This window comes from Lynx rufus, unplaced genomic scaffold (assembly GCF_022079265.1).
Source record: "Lynx rufus isolate CCGP_SWC_20201006 ecotype Redwood Valley unplaced genomic scaffold, mLynRuf1.p SCAF_5, whole genome shotgun sequence".
NCBI classification, from domain to species: Eukaryota; Metazoa; Chordata; class Mammalia; order Carnivora; family Felidae; genus Lynx; species Lynx rufus.
In genome coordinates, this window is record NW_025814867.1 from 45,417,258 (window position 1) to 45,439,006 (window position 21,749).

At 44.5% G+C, this 21,749-nt stretch overlaps 1 protein-coding gene across 1 annotated transcript in view; it reads right to left on the reverse strand.

Annotated features, from left to right (window-relative positions):
• The window catches only part of CLRN1 (clarin 1), a 38,691-nt gene that overhangs the window by 8,179 nt on the left and 8,763 nt on the right, over positions 1 to 21,749 (reverse strand). Inside the window, exon 2 of the mRNA XM_047098674.1 lies at positions 4,617 to 4,796. Within this exon, the coding sequence (XP_046954630.1) occupies positions 4,617 to 4,796 (180 nt within the window). The remainder of the gene's footprint in view (positions 1 to 4,616; positions 4,797 to 21,749) is intronic.

Sequence of the window (21,749 nt, forward strand, 5' to 3'; positions counted from 1 at the left end):
TAAGGGATATGTATGCACCTAAATCAGTGGTTCTCAATACTGGTCACGCATTAGAATTACCCGAGAGAGATTTATAAAAACACCTGTACCCAGGCCCCACCCCCAGAGACCCCAATTTAATTAGTGTAGCACGGGGCCTGGCATCAGCACTTTTAGGGAGTTTTCCGAGTGATTTTAATGTAGAGTCCAGAAAGAGAATCACTGCCCAAAATGAACTAAGGGAACCCATTGAGGTATTACTAAAATCCTAACTTGGGGAATGGTTTCTCAAATCTAGTTTATAACTGACAAGATGAGAAAGAGCACGTGAACTGCGTTGCCTGTGTTTCATGCACAGTGATGGTGGACAGAGATGCTACATGAAGAGGGCTGAGGAATAAGATGAACCAAACTGGAAGCCATAAGTAGTAGAAGGAGCGTCTGGTCCAAGAGGGCGACAGGCTATCGGGCCGTAGCATGAGCAAGCGCTGGTGCCTGAAACCTTTGGTGGCCTAATCCAAAGGTTTGTTCTCTTTCCTTCTCTGTCTCCAGGGTCTGGCATGCGTGCTGGGACACATGAGGAAAGGCTCATAGCTCCGTTACCCCGGCAGTGTGGAAGGAACACCTCTTCTCCTTCCTTCTCCCGTATCTTCATGCCTCAGGATGCCAAGCCTTGGGTCCCCATCCAGCAAGGGAGTAGACAGATCCAAATGATATCGGTATGAGGAAAGGGGGCATCTTGGGGAACCCAGGGCTGAGTGGGAGAAGAAGAGAAAGGAGGTCTGAGGAGGAAGGAATTTTCTCTGCTGACTATGAGGAGGGCTGCCTGGGCAGAGAAACAGGGGAGGAGACTCAGTGGAAAAGAGTTGCTCTTCCCCACACCCCCCACTGCCGGCCAGCAGAGGGGTTTTTAATGAAGTGTGACTCATATGGGAACAAAATGACTTCCTAACACAGGCTGTCCCCTCTTTGTGTGTTTATCTGTTGGCTCATAGTTAGAGTGTTTGTGATAAGACCGTAATCCCCATCCTTCCACGATGAGGGTTTAGAGCTGGGATCTCCATGAATATTATAACTTCGGATAAGCATTTCCAAAACTCCAGGGGCTTCTGCTTACTGTATGTATATTGAAGCTGAATGAGGTAGTCTGCGATTCAAGAGTGATCTGTTTACCCCCAAAGGTCACAAACCATCAGTCCGTTTGACGCTGACACGTGTTTTGTTTTAAAAAGTGATGGAAAGTTTTGCTATTTAAAAACACGGATTGGGGGCTTTAAAAAGCAGACGATGTGCAAAACACCTGTCCTTTACCTTCTGCGAGACAAATCTGGAGCTAGCTCCTTCTTTCCCTTCCTCCCCGTCTCTTCCTTCCCTCATCCACAAACCTTTATTGAGGGCCTGCTTTTGCAACAAGTTCAAAGATAAATAAGATATAATGTAAGCGCAGGGTCTGTGTGTTCCCGCATATATTTCTGTGCTCAGGTTTTCTTCGCATCAGACTTGGCCAAGGGCCGAGATAAGATCTGGGACTTGGATTAAATGCTGCATTCTCGGAGTCATCTCGCTTTTCAAATACCGTTAGTTTGGTCGTCCGTTAGAACTGTCAAATAATTTGTCTTCCAAATGGGCTGCTCTTCTGAATTCCGTTCAGAGGCTGGAGTGTGAGATGGCTGTGCCAGTTAATAAGCTGCCGTGTCTGGGCTTCGTACGAGTCTTTTCTCTGCTTTGTGAGGCTGGGTCAAGACTCCCCAGTCTCTAGTCTGCCTTGTCAGCTGCTTCCCGTTATGCTCTGTCAACAGACAGCTGTGGGGAGGGGACATGAGTGGGACGGAGCACTGGGGGACTTCCCAGGCCCCTCGACCCTCCCAGAGCGGCTGCGGGTGTCCCGCGACACTGTCATCTCCTCAGAGGGCTGAGACCAAGCGCCCCAGCCTCTCTCAAGCCACCAGGTTCTGGTAACTCCAGACTGTTCTTCAGATCTTTAAGCCCTGGGAATGGCGGCTGCTTTCTGAGAGCGCCGTCTCGGAGTTACCCCAGGGGCTCCTTTCTGTGCTGCTGGTTCTCTGACACCTGTGCAATCAGTCCCTGACGGCCCTGGTCCCCAAGAGCTTGCAGCAGAATCACCTGAGAGGCTTGTTGAACACATTGCTGGGCACACCCCTCCCCCTCCAGAGTTCCCGGTGCAGGAGCAGGTCTGGGGTGGGGATTTGCTTTTCTATCAAGTTCCCAGGTAAGGAAAGGCTCCTGGTCTGGGGACCCCACTCTAAGAACCACTGCTGAGCATTATGTTCCCTCCGGGAAAGTAGCGCGCGTTCTGTTTTCTGGCTAGCCTCTGATTGAGTTAATGGCCTTCACTAAAATAGCACACCACCCAGATCTACCAGTTTGGTTTGTTATGCTGGGGGAGCACGGAGGTAAAGCCAACATCCACTTCTCACCTGGCCCTACCTGTGAGATTACATCACTCTGTCGGTCTTTCTGTCCCCACCCTGCCCCTGTGTGCTTGCTCCTCTGCCCTGGTCTCGAGGCCCTCAGCCTTCCTTTACATATCTCACCCCATCTCTCCCCCGGCCCTTTTCCTCTGCCTCTGTGGGCCTGCTCTGCTAATCCCATCCATTTGAATTCCGATTTCTCTAATGGGTACTAAGTGCCCCAGCTAACACCTCCTTCTGGGTTTGATGTTTCAAGTCCACAAACACGTACTGAAGTGTTTACTGTGCACACAGCCTCACGCTGGATGCCCTTGCTGGACATGCCAGGATGAGAAAGACTGGTCTCTGCCGTCTTAGGGTCACTGTTGCTGCACAGTTGAGAACTGTGCTATCTGCTGGTGAAAGACGTGGGGAAAATATTAGCAGAACCCCCACAAGAGAGAGAACTGCTCTGGTTAAGTGAATTATTTGGTTAGCAAGATGTGGATGAGGCAAGACTCTGAGATGGGCGCTCAAGTACCGATGGAGAGAGGCTGGGGTGTTGTTGCAAGGTGACTGAGCCCCTGTTAACCACAAGGCTCTGCTTCATAGAGAAGGAGCTTTGCAGGTTTGTGGCCAGAGTTGATTTGTGCTAGGGGAAGGGAGCCGTGTCCAGACAAAGAAGGGCCTGGGGCCTGCCGGCAGTTAAAGGGCAACGTCAGGGAAGGAAACAGTCTAATGGGGATTTTTTTTTATGTTTATTTACTTATTATTTTTTTAAATGTTTATTTTTGAGAGAGGGAGAGAGAGCGCGCGCGCGTGCGCGTGCGCGCGCACAAGTGGGGGAGGGGCAGAGAGCAAGGGAGACAGAATCTGAAGCAAGCTCCAGGCTCTGAGCTGTCAGCACAGAGCCCGATGAGGCACTCGAACCCGCAAAATGGGAGATCATGACCTGAGCCGAAGTCAAACGCTCAACCGACTGAGCCACCCAGGCACCCCTATTTATTTATTTTTGAGAGAGGGAGAGAGTGAGCATGAACAGAAGACAGAGGGAGACAGAGAATCCCAAGCAGGCTCTGCCCTGTCAGCACAGAGCCCAACGTGGGGCTCGAACTCCCAAACCGTGAGATCATGACCTGAGTCAAAATCAAGTCAGATGCCTAACCAACTGAGCCACCCAGGGACCCCTCTAACAGGGATTTTCAATCCACTGTTGGCTGGTGTGAGTTGTAACCTCGCATCTCTACATGGAATCATTAACAGAACTATGGATGCTTCCTGGGACTATGACAAAGTACTACGTCTTTTTGCAAGTCTGAAATGTGGTGAAATGAGAGGCCTTCCATAGACACGCTACATACGAGTTATGTATACATTTTTTATTTTCTCATCTTTCTCTTCTCCTTGTAACTATATCCTAAGCACCCTGAGGCACTACCTTGAGTTTGTATTCTTTTCCATCTGCCTTGGTTATTGAGTAGGACATGTTTATTGATGAACTGATTGCTGAGTTTAGAGTTTATTTTTTTCCCAGATACATACATCGTTAGGCTACACAAAGTACCTAAAGGCTTGAATATTACAACTCATGTGGGCAGAACACTGGCCCTTCACTTCTTTTGCATGATTTGTATTTATTTTTCTGATTATGACCCGAGATCAAGACCTGAGCTGAGATCAAGAGTCAGACACTCAACCAACTGAGCCACCCAGGTGCTCCTGTTTTTCTGATTGTGAATAAATAAATGCACATTATTGAACATTTGGAAACATTAAAAGGCATGAGAGAAAGTGAAAATCACACATAATTTCCCTGCTCAGAGGTAACTACTGCAAATATAATGGTCTCTCTCTCTTTCTGTGTATCTGTATGGAGGCTAGAGAGAGTATATGTACAATATACATATACTCCTATATATTGTCCATATTTATATATAGTTATAAAATCTTATACACTGTTTTATTCACTTTTGATACAAGCATGCATCCTTTTGATTACATCTTCAGAATGTGATTTAATGTCACCATCATTTATTCATACAGAGTATCATAATGTGTATCTCAAATTTCCCATTGTTGGATAATTATATTTTTCTCTACTTTCATAATCATACATAACACTACAGTGGGCATCCATCTATATGTACTATAACTACATTTAGGTAGACCTGTCTTTTGACACACTGGAAGGCACATTTGTCTTCAGAAGGAGAATTTTGTACCCACCTGACATGAAGCTCAAAAGATACAACCCTAGTGGGCCATGAAGGGTTTCAAAGGGCTTGCCAAAAGCATTATACATGAAGAAGGCCGTTCCCACCATGGTTAAAACAACCAGGATCGTGGAGAAGAGAATGACGTTGACGTGGATGCTCAAGGGGATCACTTTGAGCAAATCTGGGAAAACTAAAGATAAAACAAAGATTAGAAGAACTTTCATTAGTGATAGTCTCCAAATGTAATTTCAAAAATTAAATCCTTCTTCTTTTTAACCTCAAAAATCACTAAAATCCTTCTGATGAATACATTCTCACTTACTAATTTACAAGGGATTTAGAAAAAGGTTTAAACACAGGATTATTTTCTAGAACTCACCAGTAGAGACCAACAAAGAGGAGAGTTGAAGGAATTTTTTCTACCCTTGGTCATATGTAATTATTTGAATAAACAAGTGCTGGCTTTACAACCAAAAACTGTGCATGTTGATGACCAAACTTTTAATGACATTTCTCAGTAGACATTTTTTTTTTTTTAATCTATCTTGAAATGACATTTTTGGTTTGGGAATATCTGGGGGAGTTCAAACATCAGGAAGTATTTCTATTTCTTTTACTACCAAAAAAGAAAAAATTGTTTCTAGTCCACACCAAGATTAAAAAATGGGGTATTTTCAGTCAACTTCAATATTTTCATGTAGTACAAGCTGTGGGAAAATAATTTCTGGTGATACGAGAAATATTTTCCATTTAGAAAACATGCCAAATCTATTTCTAGATTTTGTGTTCAGGGCAAGTTTTTCTTGTTTGCAGAGGAAATGAAATACTTTATAAATGTAGGGTTTCTCTTATCTGATGTGGCATCGGTATGCTCAGCATCAGCAAACCTGGCGAGACCAATCTGGGGAAGTTTAGTGCAGCCCATTTAAGTTTCCCCAACATTTATCAAGTGCTTTCTTAATTTATTTACTGGGCACCTAGTATGTGCCAGGCATTGTTCTGGCTGCTGGAAAGAGAGCCATAAAATAAGATAGGCAGGGTCCCCATTGTCTTATGGAGATTATAACCTAATGGGAGTAAACAGATAATTGACAAGTGAACAAACAAATGTGATAGCTTATCTCTAAAGATGGCCGCCATCAATTCCTTCTCTCCTTCTACACACATGTCACTTCTCCTTTAAGAGGTAGAATTCATTCCTCAATTCCCTTGAACCTGGGCTGGCCTATGACTGCTTTGACCACCTGAATATGGCAGAACTACAGCATGCCAATTCCAGGCCTAGCCTATATAAGAAGACCAGCCGTTCCTTTTTTTTTTTTTTTCTCTTGGAGGCTTGAGCTGTTATGCAGGAAGTCCAAGTTACTCTGCTAGAGAAAAAGGCGACCCAGAGGAGCACCAGACATGGGAGCGAAGAGTCTTGGACGTCCAACCCAGAAAAACCTCTAGATGACTCCAGCCCCAGGTGCTATTTAATTGCAACCCAATCAAGCACTGCCAAACTGAACTAATAAATTTTTGTTTTAAGCCCCTGAGCTTTGGGAGGCTATTATGCAATGGTAACAATAAGACACTTTCAGATAGTAGTGCTAATGCTATAAAGAAATGAAACCAGGTAATGGAATTTTGAGTGGTTGAGTGAAAGGGTGTGGGTGGTCAGCAGAGGTATACCTGAGCTGGCATCTGAATGCTGAAAAGGAAGTGGCTATAATAAGATCTGGGGAAGAACATTCCAGGGAGAAGGAACACCACTGGGGCAGCAATGAACCTGGCAAGCAAGAGGGGGCAGAAGTGAGATTGCTAGGCTGGGATCAGATTGTTGCACCTTCTGGGTCTTGGTCTCCTGACCATGTGACCATGGTAAGGCGTGGGCTTTTAATTCTAAATTCATTAGGAAGCCACTGGGAGGGGAGAGGGGTTAAATGGGAGAGTGGCACAATCTCCTTCACGTCACTCTGGCTGCTGATTAGTGCGTATAAGGGGGTAGGGGGAGGAAAGAAGGCAAATGTGGAGGCAGGGAGACTCCAGGGCAGGGAGTGTTCGCAGCAGCAAGAGGCAGGAGGCTAGCAGCTGGAGGTGGTGACAGGTTATCAGATTTGGAGTATATCTTGGAGATAGAAGATAGGACTTGTCGAAAGAAAGGACTCAAGGATAAGCAGCGGAATAAATGGTGATGCTATTAACTGACATAGACAAGGAGAAGGTGTGGGTTTGGGCATGGGAGTGGGAAATAAGGCAGAAGTCCTGTTTAAAATATGCAATTAGAGGTGCCAAATAGGATTCATGTGTCTGGAGTTCTGGGGAGAAGGTGGAGGTATTTAGGGAGGTGGAACCAAGGGGGAGGAAGCAAAGTGCTTAGGGCATGCAATTTAAGGGGATAATCACTCTCCGGGGCTAACCCTGCACTTTCATGAGCCTGAGAGTGAATGTCTCCTTAAATTTTATGCCTAGGGGCCTCCACGGCCTCGCCCTGGTATTTAAAACCGGAGGAATGGCTATCACCTGTAGAGAAACTGTAGTTAGAGAAGGGGAGGGCCCTGGGACTCCCCTACATTTCCCTGCACAGGAGAGAGGAGAAACCAGCCAAGGAGACTGAGAAAGAGAGCTTGTGACTTAGGAACAAATCCATGGATGGGATGGCAGAGAAGCCAAAGGAAGAAAATGGTCCAAACAATGATGTGAATCTATAAGGACAGGTATGAGGGTGCCTGGGTGGCTCAGCTGGTTGAGGGTCCGACTCTTGATTTTGGCTCAGGGCATGATACCAGGGTCGTGGGATCAAGCCCTGCATTGGGCTCTGTGCTGAATGTGGAACCTGCTTGAGATTCTCTCCCTCTTCCCCTGCCCTGCTTGCACATGCTCTCTCTCTCTCTCTCAATTTAAAAAAGAACAGATATGGAGTTATTATCAAAGTATGTTAGATGGAAAAAACAAATAGAAGTGTGCACCATTCTATCATTTGGGAAAAAGCCAAAGGGGACTGTATATAATAACAAATAATTTAAGTGCTTATCTGATTTAATTCTTTCAACATCCCACCTGCCACAGGAGAAAACTAGAGCTCAGGGGTGTGGTAACATACCCAAGATTTATACGTAGTAAGTGGTGGAGATTCAAACTCTTGTCCTCACTGTAAGTCACCACGCTACAGTAGCTTCAGGGCCAGGCATGCTTATCCACACTATTTCTAGAAGGCTACACATGAAACTGGTAACATTGCTTCTGGAGAAAGAGACTGAGGGATATTTCATTATGAAACTCTTGGATTTGTTGCTTTTTTACTTCTTGGGAAGCCTTTTCTATTCAGTGAAAACCTAAATAGTAGATAGATAAAGACAGAAAACTCCTGGGACTGTTCTAGATTAGGGGAGACTTCAGAGACTTGTTGCTAAATACAATGTATGGATATTGTTTGTGATTTGAACAAACACTTTATAAAAGTCACTTTTGAGGTAACCGGAGAAAATTGAACACGGACTGGGTATTAGGTAATATTATGTAACTATCATTGATTTTGTTGTTTGTGTTAATGGTGTTGCGGTTGTACCTTTGAAAGTCATCATCATTTAGAAACGATATCGGTGAGTAGGTTGATAGAGTACAACAATTCCTCATGTGCGTGGCGTAGCGGCAATATGGATGTTAAAGTTCACGGGTGTTCTGCTGGTCCACCCTGCCCTGTGTTCTAGGGGCACACAGTGAACCAGCTAGCCTTATGCTGCGGATGCCCTGCCCTCCTGAGCCTCCAACTGCTGAGACCGCACAATCGATCCAACCTGCTGTGCTTAGCTCGATCAGCTGTTGATTTGGTTTTTACTAGCAGTTATCAAAAAATCTGCCTCCATCTACCTACCCTTTCAACGAGGTGGCAACCTCCTTGTCTCAGATAGGGTGGCTAGGTGAAGCCTGTCTGAAAATTGCGGCTTGTGACCCAAATGAAACAAAGACTGTAAGAAGTTGCGTTGATTTGCCCCCTGGAAAGAAAAGCTAGGAGCTAAAATAAATTGTCACATGGAGCATTCTAATTCTTATGAAGTCTCTTACAATTTCCACCCTTGTGAGAAAAGTCACCCAGCAGGGCACTAATCCCTGCAAGTTACACAGTTATTTACATTTTCTCAGGTTTCTGTTTTTGATGAAAATTCCCTGAGTCTGTAACAATCGGCCAGGACTCTGGTAACATCGTTCCATTTCACACTAACGTTCACAGGACTTGTGGCTGAAGCTGAGAGCAGACCCTTCAAATAAATACCGGGAGGTGTCACTTCAGCGAGATTGGATACTGTGTATCTAGGAGGTAGGAGTGTTTGGTCTTTTCTTCCTTTTAGGTTTGGGATTGTAACACAGACAAAGGATTTGAACGTTTTGATCTGTGGAGGGGCTGTCATTAAATCCAGCCCAAGTCACTTCTGGCCTCCAGAAATTACTTAATTAGCTTTTGCAAGTGAAAGGGAGTTACTTATTAAAGCCCGCAGCTGATGCCACATTAGTACTGCAGGCTTGTACTCAGAATCACTCTCCTTGTCCTTCGTTCTCTTCTCACGGACTTCCTCCACTCTGTGCGCGAGTCCATGTGCCTGCCTCTCCCCATCTTCAGACCACCCCAGCCCCCAAGTGCCCTTCTTCTCCGTTATTTCATCACCGAACTTCCTCAAAGAGCAATACATGAGTAGTACCAACAGGACTAAAATCAACAACCAAAAGTTACATAGCATTTGCTATGTTCCAGGTAATTTACCTATATTGGATAAATTAGAAACTTAAGTGTTTTAATTCTTACAACATAAATTGAAGCATAACTCAGGCAACAGATGTTGCCAACAGACGTTGGCGAGGATGCGGAGAAAGAGGATCTCTTTTGCCCTGCTGGTGGGCATGCAAACTGGGGCAGCCACTCTGGAAAACAGTATGGGTGCCTCAAAAAACTAAAAATAGAACTACCTATGACCCAGCAATTGCACTACTAGGCGTTTATCCAAGGGATACAGGTGTGCTGTTTCAAAGGGACACGCGCACCCCAGTGTTTATAGCAGCACTATCGACAATAGCCGAAGTAAGGAAAGAGCCCAAATGTCCACAGATGGATGAATGGATAAAGAAGATGTGGTATATATATATATATGCATGTATATATTATATTTATACTATATATATAATATATATATATGTGTGTATGTATAATGGAGTATTACTCAACTGTCAAAAAGAATGAAATCTTGCCATTTGCAACTATGTGGATGGAACTAGAGGGCATTATGCTAAGCGAAATTAGTCAGAGAAAGACAAATATCATATGACTTCACTCATATGAGGACTTTAAGACACAGAACAGATGAACACAAGGGAAGGGAAGCAAAAATAATATAAAAACAGGGAGGGGGACAAAACAGAAGAGACTCATAAATATGGAGAACAAACTGAGGGTCACTGGAGGGGTTGTGGGAGGAGGGATGGGCTAAATGGGTAAGGGGCATTAAGGAATCTACTCCCGAAATCATTGTTGCACTATATGCTAACTAACTTGGATATAAATTAAAAATAATAATAAATAAATAATGAGCTAATGGGGAAAAAAAGCAAAACCACTAATTTGAAAAGAAAAAAAATTAATAAATTGGAGAATAGATGAGAGATCTAAATATTTTAATCGTTACAACATAAAACATAAATGAGGGAGATTTAAGTCTTACAACAGCATAAGGAAGGTGCCATTTTATTCTCAATGTATAGACTTAAAAAACAAAAAACCCTGAGGCACAAAGAAGTAAACTAGCCCAGTCACACAGGGGCATCTGTGCCTTTGCTTTTAACCCTCCCCTGCTATTTTTTAGATTAAAGTAAAATTAACACAGTAAAGAATTCTCCCCTTTCACTGTATACTTCTGTGAATTTTGATAAACTCATTCTGTCATGTAACCACCACCACAATCAATATATAGAACAATTTCGCCATTCCAAGAACTTCCCCATTTCTCCTTTATAGTCCACCTGCCCCCACCCCCCACCCCCTCGTGCTGTATGTGTAACTTTGTAAAAGCTGCCAATTGTTGTCCAGAGTGGCTGTGTCATTTCACAACCTTGCCACCAGCAAAGTATGAGTCCCAGCCTTCTGCATTCTTGCTGGCACTTGGCAGCTTTTTAAAACTGTAGCCATTAAATAGGCGTGTCGTTTACCTCATTGTAGTTTTACTTAGCATTTTCCAAATGACTAATGATATTGAGCATTATTCTGTGAGTTTATTTGCCTTCTGTATATCTCTTTTTGGTGAAGTGTCTCTTTATATCTTTTGTGCATTTTTTATTGGATTGTTTCTTATTACTGAGTTCTGAGAATTCTTTATGCATGCTGGATACGAGCCCTTTATCAGATAAGTAATTCACAAATATTTTCTCTAAGTACGTGGCTTGTCTGTTCATTCTCTTATCAGTGCCTTTTGAAAAGCAGTTCTGATTTTTATGAGTTCTAGTTTATCAATTGTTTTTCTTTTATGTATCATGTTTTGGATGTCAAATCTAAGAAGTCTTTGCCTCATGCAAGGTCACAAGTATTTTCTCCTATGTTTTTCTTCTAGACATTTTTTAGTTTTAGGTTCACATTTAAGTCTGTGATCCATTTTGAGTTATTTTTTGTATATGGTCATGGTTAAATTTGTTTGTTTGTTTGTTTTGGCATATGGATATCCAATAGTTTCAGTCCTTAAAAGGCTGAACATAGACTTAACATATGACCCAGCAATCCTATTTCTGGATATTTGTCTAAGAGAATTAAAAGCATATGTCTACACAAAAATCTGTATGGAGATGTTTATAGTGGCGTCATTCATATTTGCCAAAAATTGGGAACATCTTAAATATCGATCAACTGGTGAATGGATAAACAAGCTTTGGCCTGTCCACAGAATGGCATACTTCTTAGTAATACAAAGGAATGGACTACTGCTACATACAATAACACGGATGGATCTGAAATGCATTATGCTAACTGAAATTAACTACACTCAAAAGGCTGCATGTTGTATGATTCCATACACGTGACATTCTGGAAACAGCAAGATGATGAGGACAGCACACAGATCAGGTTTTGCCCAAGGTTGGCAGTGAGAGAGGAGATTGACCACAAAGGGGGGCACAAGGGTAATTTGGAGGGTAATGGAAGGCTGTATATCCTGAATGTGGTGGTATTTACGCGCCTTTATGTATTAGTCAAAATTCATAGGCCGGTACTCCTAAAAAGCATGAATTTTACTGTACGTAATTATACCTCAATAAACCTGCCTAGAACTAAAAAAGAGCATGAGGGCAAGGTCTGGAATGAGTAGGCTCTTCCAGACGTGAGCAAGGGCCTCAGCAAAGGTGACGGTTTGGCACGGAGGAGGACGAGCTCAGTAGAAGGGAAGAAAAGGAGCACAGGCCAAGAGCCAAGCGCCAGGTTCTAGACCACCATGTGACCTTGAGCAGGTCAAAGAGTCCCTGTTTCTCTCTGCAAAATGAAGGTGTTCCGTGGGGCAGCCTGGGAAGGGACCAGGCATTGGAAATTAGAGGAGGTTCACATGTCAGCTTCTTTTCTAAGTCTGTGAGTCTCTAAATCTTGATTTCCTTATCTGAAAAATAAGGCTAATTTTGCCTTTCTCTCAAAACTGTGAGGACTCCATGACCTCAGGGTATGGAGTAGCTAGCACAAGGTAGGTGGTCAGGAGAAGCTCTCCGTGCTGTGCCCCTAGGCCAGCTCGACCACTGTTCATAGCCATCCCTTCTCACCTCCTCAAGAACACTGCTGAGGATTTCTCTTCTCTCTCTGCCACGCAATTTCCTCCTCTCTTTGGATCAGCCCCTTGGGCACACAAAAAACATGCTGTCATTTTCTCATCGTAAAAAACTCTCACGTGGGGCGCCGGGGTGGCTCAGTCGGTTGAGTGTCCGACTTCAGCTCAGATCTTGATATCCCGGTTTGTGAGTTTGAGCCTCTCATCGGGCTGGCTGCGGTCAGTGTGGAGCTGCTTTGGATCCTCTGTCCCCCTCTCTCTCTGCCCCTCCCACGCTCATGCTCCCTTTCTCAAAAAAAAAAAAAAATCACTTAAGCCCTCCAGCTATTACTCCCCCCTTTTTTTTTTTTTTTCAATTTCCCTTAAGCAAAACCTCTCCAGGAGTTGGCTATATTCTCAGCAGCAACTCCCTCTCTCCACTTTTTCTCTTGAACCCACTGCATTGATACAGCATTTCCCAAGAGAGCTTCGAGCTGCCAAACCCAATAGTCAATCTTTGTCCCCATCTTCCTTGGTCTACATTTGGCACAGTGGCTCCCTCCCTCCTTCTGGAAGTGCTGTCTTCCCCTGGCTCCCAGACACTACACTCTCCTGGTTTTGCCACCTCACAGGCTGTTATTTGGATCTGCGATGTTGGTTCATCCTTATCCCTGGGGTCATCCAGGGGATGACTCCATTCTTGTACCTCTTCTCTTCTCCCTCTTCCCTCACTTCCTTGGTGCTCCATCCGGTGGCATGGCTTTTACTAGAAACACTCTCAAACAGATATTTCCAGCCCAGACTTTCCCCCTGAATCCCACACTTGGAAGTTTCCAGCCAACTTCCTATTGACGATCTTGACTGGGATCTTAAATAGGAGTCTCATTGTGTCCCAAACCGCACCCCGTGCTTTTCCTGTCCTCACACTTGCTTCCTTCAGCCTTCTTCATCTCAGTGGCTGGAAGCTCCACTCTTGCTTGGCATCATCCTTGATTCTTCTCTGACTCTCATATTTCATCCACCAGGAAAACCTGTGGGCACTACCTTTAGAATCTGACCACTTCTCTCTATTCCCACTGCCCCACCGGGTCTGAGCCAGCGTCATCTCTCACTTGGATGGCTGCAAGGGCTTCCTACCCGGTCTCTCTGGTTCCATCCCTCCTTCTTACAATCCACTCTGAACCCAGGAGCCAGAGGGATCTTTAAAAAAATGAATTGGTTCAGGAGTACCTGGGCGGCTCAGTAGGTTAAGTGTCTGACTCTTGATCTCAGCTCACATCTTGATCTCAGGGCCATGAGTTCAAGCCCTGCGTTGAACTCCATGCTGGGCGTGGAACCTACTTTAAAAATTGGTCCTGGGACACCTGGTGGCTCAGTCAGTTAAGCACCTGACTTCCACTCAGGTTACGATCTTGTGGTCTGAGGGTTTGAGCTGTGCTGACAGCTCAGAGCCTGGAGCCTGTTTCAGATTCTGTGTCTCCCTCTCTCTCTGCCCCTCCCCTGCTCATGCTGTCTCTCTCTCTCACAAATAAATAGACATTAAAAGAAAAATTTTTTTAATGAATTGGTTCATATCAATCCCCTGCTTAAACACTTCCAGTGGATTCTGCTCTCAGAGGATAAGCCAAGTCATTATAATAGCCTACTGGACTCATTGCCAGACCTCTGACTTCATCTGCTACCCATTCCCTTGAGGAGTGTGCCCTAGCCACTGGACTCATTACTGTACTTCAAACATGCCAAGAGCACTTCTACCGCAGGGCCTTTGCACATACTGCTCCCTCTGCCTGGACAGTCCCCTAGATATTCCCTAGATATTCCCATGGCTTGCTCCCTCACCTCCATGTCTTTACTTAGATGCTCTGTCAGAGGGCCTTCTTTGACCACCATATTTAAAGTTGTCATCTCTTGCCGAGTCACCTCCCCTTCCAACTCTCCTCCTTTCCTTACTTTTACTTTTCTCCTTAGCAATTATCACCACCTGACCAAGTCTATACTTTTACTTGTTTGTTTCTCTCCTGACACAAGGGCAGGTGCATTGGTCTATTTTATTCACTGCTGTATCCCTAGCACCTAAGAATGCTGGGCACAGTGTAGATTAGTATTTCTCAACTTTTTTTTTTTTTCATTACTGCTCCTCACCCCAGGAGTCTTTTCAGACATTTCTCCTAATCACCCTTTCCCAATGACATCTTAATACCACAGATATATTGTGTATTGATTTCAGTATTATATTTATATATTTGCTTTATACACATACACACTTTTTATTTATATTTATTATTTTCATAGACACTTCTTAAAGAGTAAGAGTTTTTTTCCTGCTCCCAAGAACCAATTTTCATCCCCTTACAGGGAATATAGCAGCCATTAAGAATGCATGATGTAGCTGTTAGACATGTTTATGTTGGATGGATACCTTTTGCTTGGAGTAGGATGCAGGGATTGAGTCTGATGTGGTTAGCGGGTCTGGGGTTTCTTGGCAGAAGTCAGTGGTTTATACTGAAGGGAGTTACTTCCACAAAGGCAAAAAAAGGGAAGGAAAAAAGAGGAATAGACAGTCCATTTGGTGACCCCAGGGCTAGAGGAGAAGAAGAGGGGGGTTAGCAGCTTCTAGTGTGATGGGAGTTTCTGGTTAAGAACTTGAATTTGTCGGGGCGCCTGGATGGTTCAGTTGGTAAAGCTTCGGCTCGGGTCATGATCTTGTGGTTTGTGAGTTCGAACCCTGCGTCAGGCTCTGTGCTGACAGCTCAAAGCCTGGAGCCTGCTTCGGATCTTGTGTCTCCCTCTCTCTCTGCCCCTCCCCCACTCATGCTCTGTCTCTCAATAATAAAAGTTAAAAAAAAAATTTTAAAAAAGAAGAACTTGAATTTGTCTGTGGAGTTTAGCAGTCGCTGTTGACCTTGATGTAACCTACTGGTGGTAATAGAAGCTGGATTGAGAGGGTTTTGGGAGAGAATCTGGGGCAATGGAGATAAAATAGAATAATCACCAGAGGGATGATAGGAACCTTTTTTTTTTTTTTTTTTAAAGAAGTTGAAAGACCTGGTTGGTAACTGAAATGGAATCTCAAATCTCTTTATTAAAAGAAAAATTTTAATCCAACATATTTGGGGGTTGTTGACCTGTTGCATGGAAACTGATGGCTGCTTAAAAGCAAGGTTTAAGGTCTGAGATTTGTAAAAGAATTCATCTCAATCCAAGGGGCTCCTGGGTGGTTCACTTGGCTGGGCGTCTGACTTCAGCTCAGGTCATGATCTCACATTCTGTGAGTTCAAGCCCCGCATCGGGCTCTGTGCTGATAGCTCGGAACCTGGAGCCTGCCTCAGGTTCTGTGTCTCCCTCTCTGCCCCTCCCCCCACTCACGCTCTGTCTCTCTCTGTTTCAAAAATAAATAGATGTTAAAAAAAAAAAAAAAAAAGAATTCATCTCAATCCTAAACATGACAAAGCTCTTTTTCATTAGCAGGGCGGGGAGATTAGGAAAAGATGGACTTGCTCCTCACTGTGTTTCTATTCAAATGCCCAACTGTTTATAGAGGAATTTTTGAAAATAAATGAACAACATTATAACAATGAAATGGAGATTAAGATAAAAATCTCACCCACAGTCCTACCAATACAAAAGCAAGGTTTTCCCTTTTATTTTAGTCGTTTCAAATCTTTGTCCATCTTAATACTTATTTCCTATGTTGTTATACTCGTAATGGAGTTTTGAGGTTCTATTCTGTACGTCTTATTCAGAATAGAAGCGTTTTCCATGTCATACGTGTTGTCTTCACAACTATCATACAGATAACAACTTGGATTTTCCATCAAGCTGATGCACTGCCGTCTGTTAGGTTATCGTCCATGGTTTCGGCATTCCAGCTGAGGCTGTAATGGCCACCTTCAAGCACATTCCTTCTTCTTTCTTTTATGGGTGTGGAAGATGAGCAACACTAACTTTTTTGGATGAACTTCCAGGAAAGGAGTGACTTGGATCAGAGTGCTTTCTAAAAGAATGCTGTATCCCAAACTTCACAGAAGACCATGGGGGAGGGGAAGGGGGAAGAAAAGTTACAGAGAGGGAAGGAGGCAAACCATGAGAGACTCTTAAAAATCTGAGAACAAACTGAGGGTTGATGGGGGGTGGGAGGGAGGGGAAGGTGAGTGATGGGCATTGAGGAGGGCACCCGTTGGGATGAGCACCGGGTGTTGTGTGGAAACCAATTTGACAATAAATTTCATATTAAAAAAATTAATAAAAAAAATAAAAGAATGCTGTATATGTATAGATCCAAGGTAACCTAAGGAAGGTGAGTTATGTTTTGTAACATACATGTCAAACTACTGGTTCAGAGCTCAGTTTCTCTTCCCTGCAGTCTGTAAGCAGAGATTTCTGACAAGATTATCTAGTCAGAAACTGAGAGCTAGAAGATACTAGTCATTGAGGCCACTGTCCTAATAGCAGAATAGAAAGCACCTGTCATGGGGTGGGGGGACGGCAAGGAAATCCGCACTGCATAACTAGCTCAGCGAACAGAGAAAGGCTGTCATACCCTCATTAGTGCAGTCTGCTATCACAAAACGGAGCTGAGCGAGTCCTAAGCGGAGGATCTGCAGTGAAAATACAGTCATAGGGGAGCTTTCTGTGGGGAATTGTCCCTCCCTCAATGATTTGGTGGGGGGGGAGGGTCTATTCTTTGAGCCATGTCCCTTGACTCTGTACCCCCATTGCAACTTGGGCTTCTGATCTGTGGGCTCCCCCCCTCCCCAGGGCATCCTGCAGAGTCTTTTCCAGTCTTTTTCCCTTCTGGCCCTTGTCAGATATTCCATCCCTTCCCCCACTCTTAAGCACCTATCACCCCCACCCCCTGCCTCCATTTCTGTCAGCTTGTGTGCCTGGCTTACAGAAGGCTTGAAAACATCCAGTGAATTGAACTCTTCCATTCCAAAGAGAAAACAGGGGCTATCAGGGCAATTCTCTCACCTGTCAGTTCCCCACTGCCATGTTTTCTTTGGTTTGGGCCCAACCTTCCCTCCATTCTGAGTGACATTTTCTTCCTCTTGTCCCAAGGCCTGGCCTTCTCCCTGTGCTGTCAGACTCATCCTTTTCTGCCTCACAGGGTCCTTTCTCAATCCATTACCTACCTCTCCCGTCTGTCTTCAGCACTTTCTTCAAGCCTCTCCCGTTGTGAACATACTCGTGGACTCACCCATACACGCTCGTGCACACACAGGCATGCACGCAGGTATGCCTGCAGCCCTTCTCTGAGTCCTTGCCTCCCATTCCCTCCTCAGCTCTTACAAGGACCTCTCTTCCCCACCACTCTATCAGGAATGCTTTAGAAAGGTCTCCCATGACCTTGTGGTGTTAAAATTCAAAGGACTGAGGCACGCGGGTGGCTAAGTTTCCAACTTTGGCTCAGGTCATGACTCATGGTTCATGAGTTCCAGCCTTTCATTGGGCTCCGTGCTGTCAGCATGGAGCCCGCTTCAGATCTCCCGTCCCCCTCTCTCTCTGCCCCTCCCCCGCTCATTCTCTCTGAAAGAGAAAGAAAGAAAGAAAGCAAGAAAGAAAGAAAGGAAAGAAAGAAAAAGATTAAATTTCAAAGGACTATTTTAATTGCCTCTCGTTTGGCACCTGTGTGGTGTTTGGGACTGTTAACCATTACTTCCTTTTGAAAGTTTCCCCTCTCTCGGTTTCCCCTCTGCTCATTTCCTTTCCAGTTCACTGTCCCTCCTCCTCAGCCTGCCTTGCCAATCCCTCCTCTCTACCCATAAGTATTGGTATTTTCTAAAACCCACTCTTATTCACCTTCTCATTTGATTCCCCTCCCTGGAAATCTTTCCTTCCATTGTAGATCCCACTGCCACCTCTAATCTGCTGATTCCTTCTTCTCTACCCCTACTCCAGACCTGCTCCCATGACCTCCACATCTGTGCAACTGATGGACATCACTTGTTGCTGGCCTATAAGTGAACCTCATTAAACATGACCAAAAATAGTGTCCTATTCCCTCTAAACCTTCTCCTCTGTGTTTCTTTTCTCAGTAACTTGCTACAGCTCTCTGTCCTGCAGAAGTCTGGGGTTCGTTTCATGTCGCTAAGGTCTGTTGATTTTTGCTTCGGATTATTTTGGAAATATTTCCCCTCGCTTGCAGCCCTCTGATAATGCTTTGGTTTGGGCCACTAAATATTGGATGAAGGAGCCTGTGGACTGGCCTCTTCACCTCTCTTTTGTTTTTTTTTCCAGTCCATCTTCTACCTTGTCACATACCTGCTTAACACCGTTAAGTGGCTTCCCACTGCCTTCGAGATCAAATGAACTGCGTTGGTACAGCAAAGTCTTCCATATTCTGGTCACTGCCTTCCTCTCCAGCCTTATCCTCCTTCTCCTTTCTCTCCCGTCCTTTGTACTCTGACCACAATAGGCTCTTCATACCTTGGCTCGTGCTATTCCTTTGCTCAGAATGGCTTCCTCCATGCCATTTAGTGAAATCTAACTCTAACTCTTAAGAACTTTCTTCCAGTTTCCTTGTGCCTTGCCCTGACAATAATTCTACTTCTTGGGGCTGTGTGAATAAAAACAATAATTGTGATAGTAATTAGTGCTATTCAACTATCTACAATTCTGGTTCTTCCCGATTCTGGGCTCGTGATAGGATTGCACGTCCCGGCCCCTTTGAAGTTAGATGTGGCTGTGTAACAACCTTTGTCAACAAAGTCTAAGTGGAAGTGGCATGTGTCAGTTACGGGTCAGAGGGTTTACTTGCCAGTGTGAGAGTCTCCACAATTCTATCTAACAACTGGTGGCATTCCAGATGGTGGCTGCACCCCGGAATGGACCTACAGCTGATCTCTGACAAATATGTTCTCTGAGCAAGAGATCAGTCTTTGCTGATCGACCTGTGATGTTTGAACTTACTTGTTGTTGAAACGTAACAGTCCATCTTGACTGACGTACTGGTGCAACTTTTATACGTTGACAGTTATTTAAAACACTCTTGCTAGGGGCGCCTGGGTGGCGCAGTCGGTTAAGCGTCCGACTTCAGCCAGGTCACGATCTCGCGGTCCGTGAGTTCGAGCCCCGCGTCAGGCTCTGGGCTGATGGCTCAGAGCCTGGAGCCTGTTTCCGATTCTGTGTCTCCCTCTCTCTCTGCCCCTCGCCCGTTCATGCTCTGTCTCTCTCTGTCCCAAAAATAAATAAACGTTGAAAAAAAAAATTAAAAAAAAAAAAATTAAAAAAAAAACACTCTTGCTAGATTCTTCATTGTTTGTGAACAAGTACCCTCTCTCATTCCTTCATATCTGCAGAGTCTAGGAGAACGCTTAGGCACATTATAGGCCCCAGTGATTTTTTTTTTCCTCGGCATGGGGGTGAGGGCGCATAGACTCTAACTTACAGAGAATTTGTGTCTTACATGTAAAGTCATGCTGTTTTCAATAGATCATTGGAGAGTAATAAGAATAAGATAAAAAAACTATTTGTTTTTACCAACTGCTAAGGATGTTCCTTTATTACTTGCCATTAATTCGTGTTTTATTTGCTGTCTCTAAATGCATGGCTTTCATTTCAGTTGCCTTAAAATTTATTTCTATCTGCTGGTTTCCTCCATTATATTTTATCTTGAAAGTTTGTTCTCCTTTATATCTATTACTGATTCGAGTCTGACAGTCCTATCTTTTATCCTACAGGTCTTGAACAGGAATTTAGAAGTCCAATCTAAACCTATATTTAGGCATTACCAAGAAGATTAGTTAGAATATCATCCAACACCAAAGCAAGAAGGACAGAGATGCTGCTGGGAAGAGTGACAAATAGCCAGGCCTTAACTGAAAGGTAACATAGCAGGTTGAAAAAAGCATAGCTTTTGTAGTTAGGAAAGTTTAGGATTAGTCTCACTTGGCCATTCACTGCTCATGTGGGCGTCTGGATACCTTGGCTCCCTTCTGTGTAAATGTGAGTAGTGACAGAAATAAGTCAACGAACTTTTGAGACACACAAGTGAGATCACTTACGTAGATGCTCTATGTCGATTTTAAGTAATCGCTTAAATATTTTTTTAACATGATGAGAACGGTAGGGCAGTCATATTTCCACGAAGAGGAGTGGAGGATATAAGAACCCAATGTCTTGAGAGCGTCTGCATTTTCAAGTCTCATGATCAGGCATTGTGGGTGGGTGGGAATTTTGGGCTCACAGGTGGTCAGAGCACTTAACTGTACATTGAGACGGACGATTCCCCCCCTCCTCCCCATAGGGGTCCCTATGGACATGGAACCCCTGAACACATGGAATTCAGGCAAAGTTTCTATCTTGTAGCCCACATTTTTACTTTTCTCCCCCTCCCTGACCAGGTGGGTGACTATTCCTGTAAATGATCCAGGAACTTTAGATTTATAGCTAATTACTTATTTGGTACCTGTCACACACTTTCCTCAGCATCTGATATATTGTTCTCATTCTCATTTCTATTTCCCTTGTGCAATTTCTTGCACATTCTCTGTAATGACTTCTCTAAAATGATTTTTGGGCCGATGGCACATCTCTAAGGAGGTGATAGTCTCCTGATAGTCTCTTTGGAAGGAGCAGAACCCTTCCACAAGAGACAGGCAGGTGAAGGTCAGAATGTTAGCTTTCTTTCTGGATACAGTGCTGGAGAATGTGGCTTAGATCTTCCACCAAGTTCTGAATTTGGCGGCCTCACCCACCTCGTCACAGGTGGGGCTGGACACCTGAGAGCCTCCCAGTCCAGGGCAGAGCAGGTTCCCTTATCCTGATCAGGTGGAAAACAGGCTCCTGTAAGTGGTGGGCAGGCTCAGAAAGATGAGAAGTCTCTGGGGCTGAGAGCCAAGTATGCTGTTCCTTACTCAAACTCATCAATCAGATCTCACGTTCTTGCTGAGGCCAGGCAGGTGTAGGGCAACTGTGAGACCCTTCGTGGAAATAAACAGCTGAAGGAGTGGAAACTAAGGATCCTAAAGCCTCCCACCTGTGTGGAAGCAATGCTAAACACTGCTGTTCCTCTTCCCTGCCCTCCTTCTGGAGGTCTTGTCCTTCCCTTATTTGGGGGACTTCTGATGCCTCACCTGCTTCCACCTGTCTTGGCCACTGGCCACCTCTGTAGTTCTCAGCCTTGGCTACACATCAGCATCTCCCAGGGAGCTTCTCAGCCATCCCACTTCTCAGGCGCCCCCTCCCGAGATCCTGGTTCGACTGGCCTAGGATGGAGCCTAGGTGATTCTATGGTGCAGGTGATTCTAAGCTGCAACCAGGGTTATGGATCACTGACCCGATGGCTTAGGTTTCATCAACCCTTTTCGCCTTTATCTGGCTGGGTGCAGAATGAAGGTAACACCATCTGTGGAGCTCTGGGAACGAAGGCAGGCTCTGATAATGATGTCAGCCATGGTGCA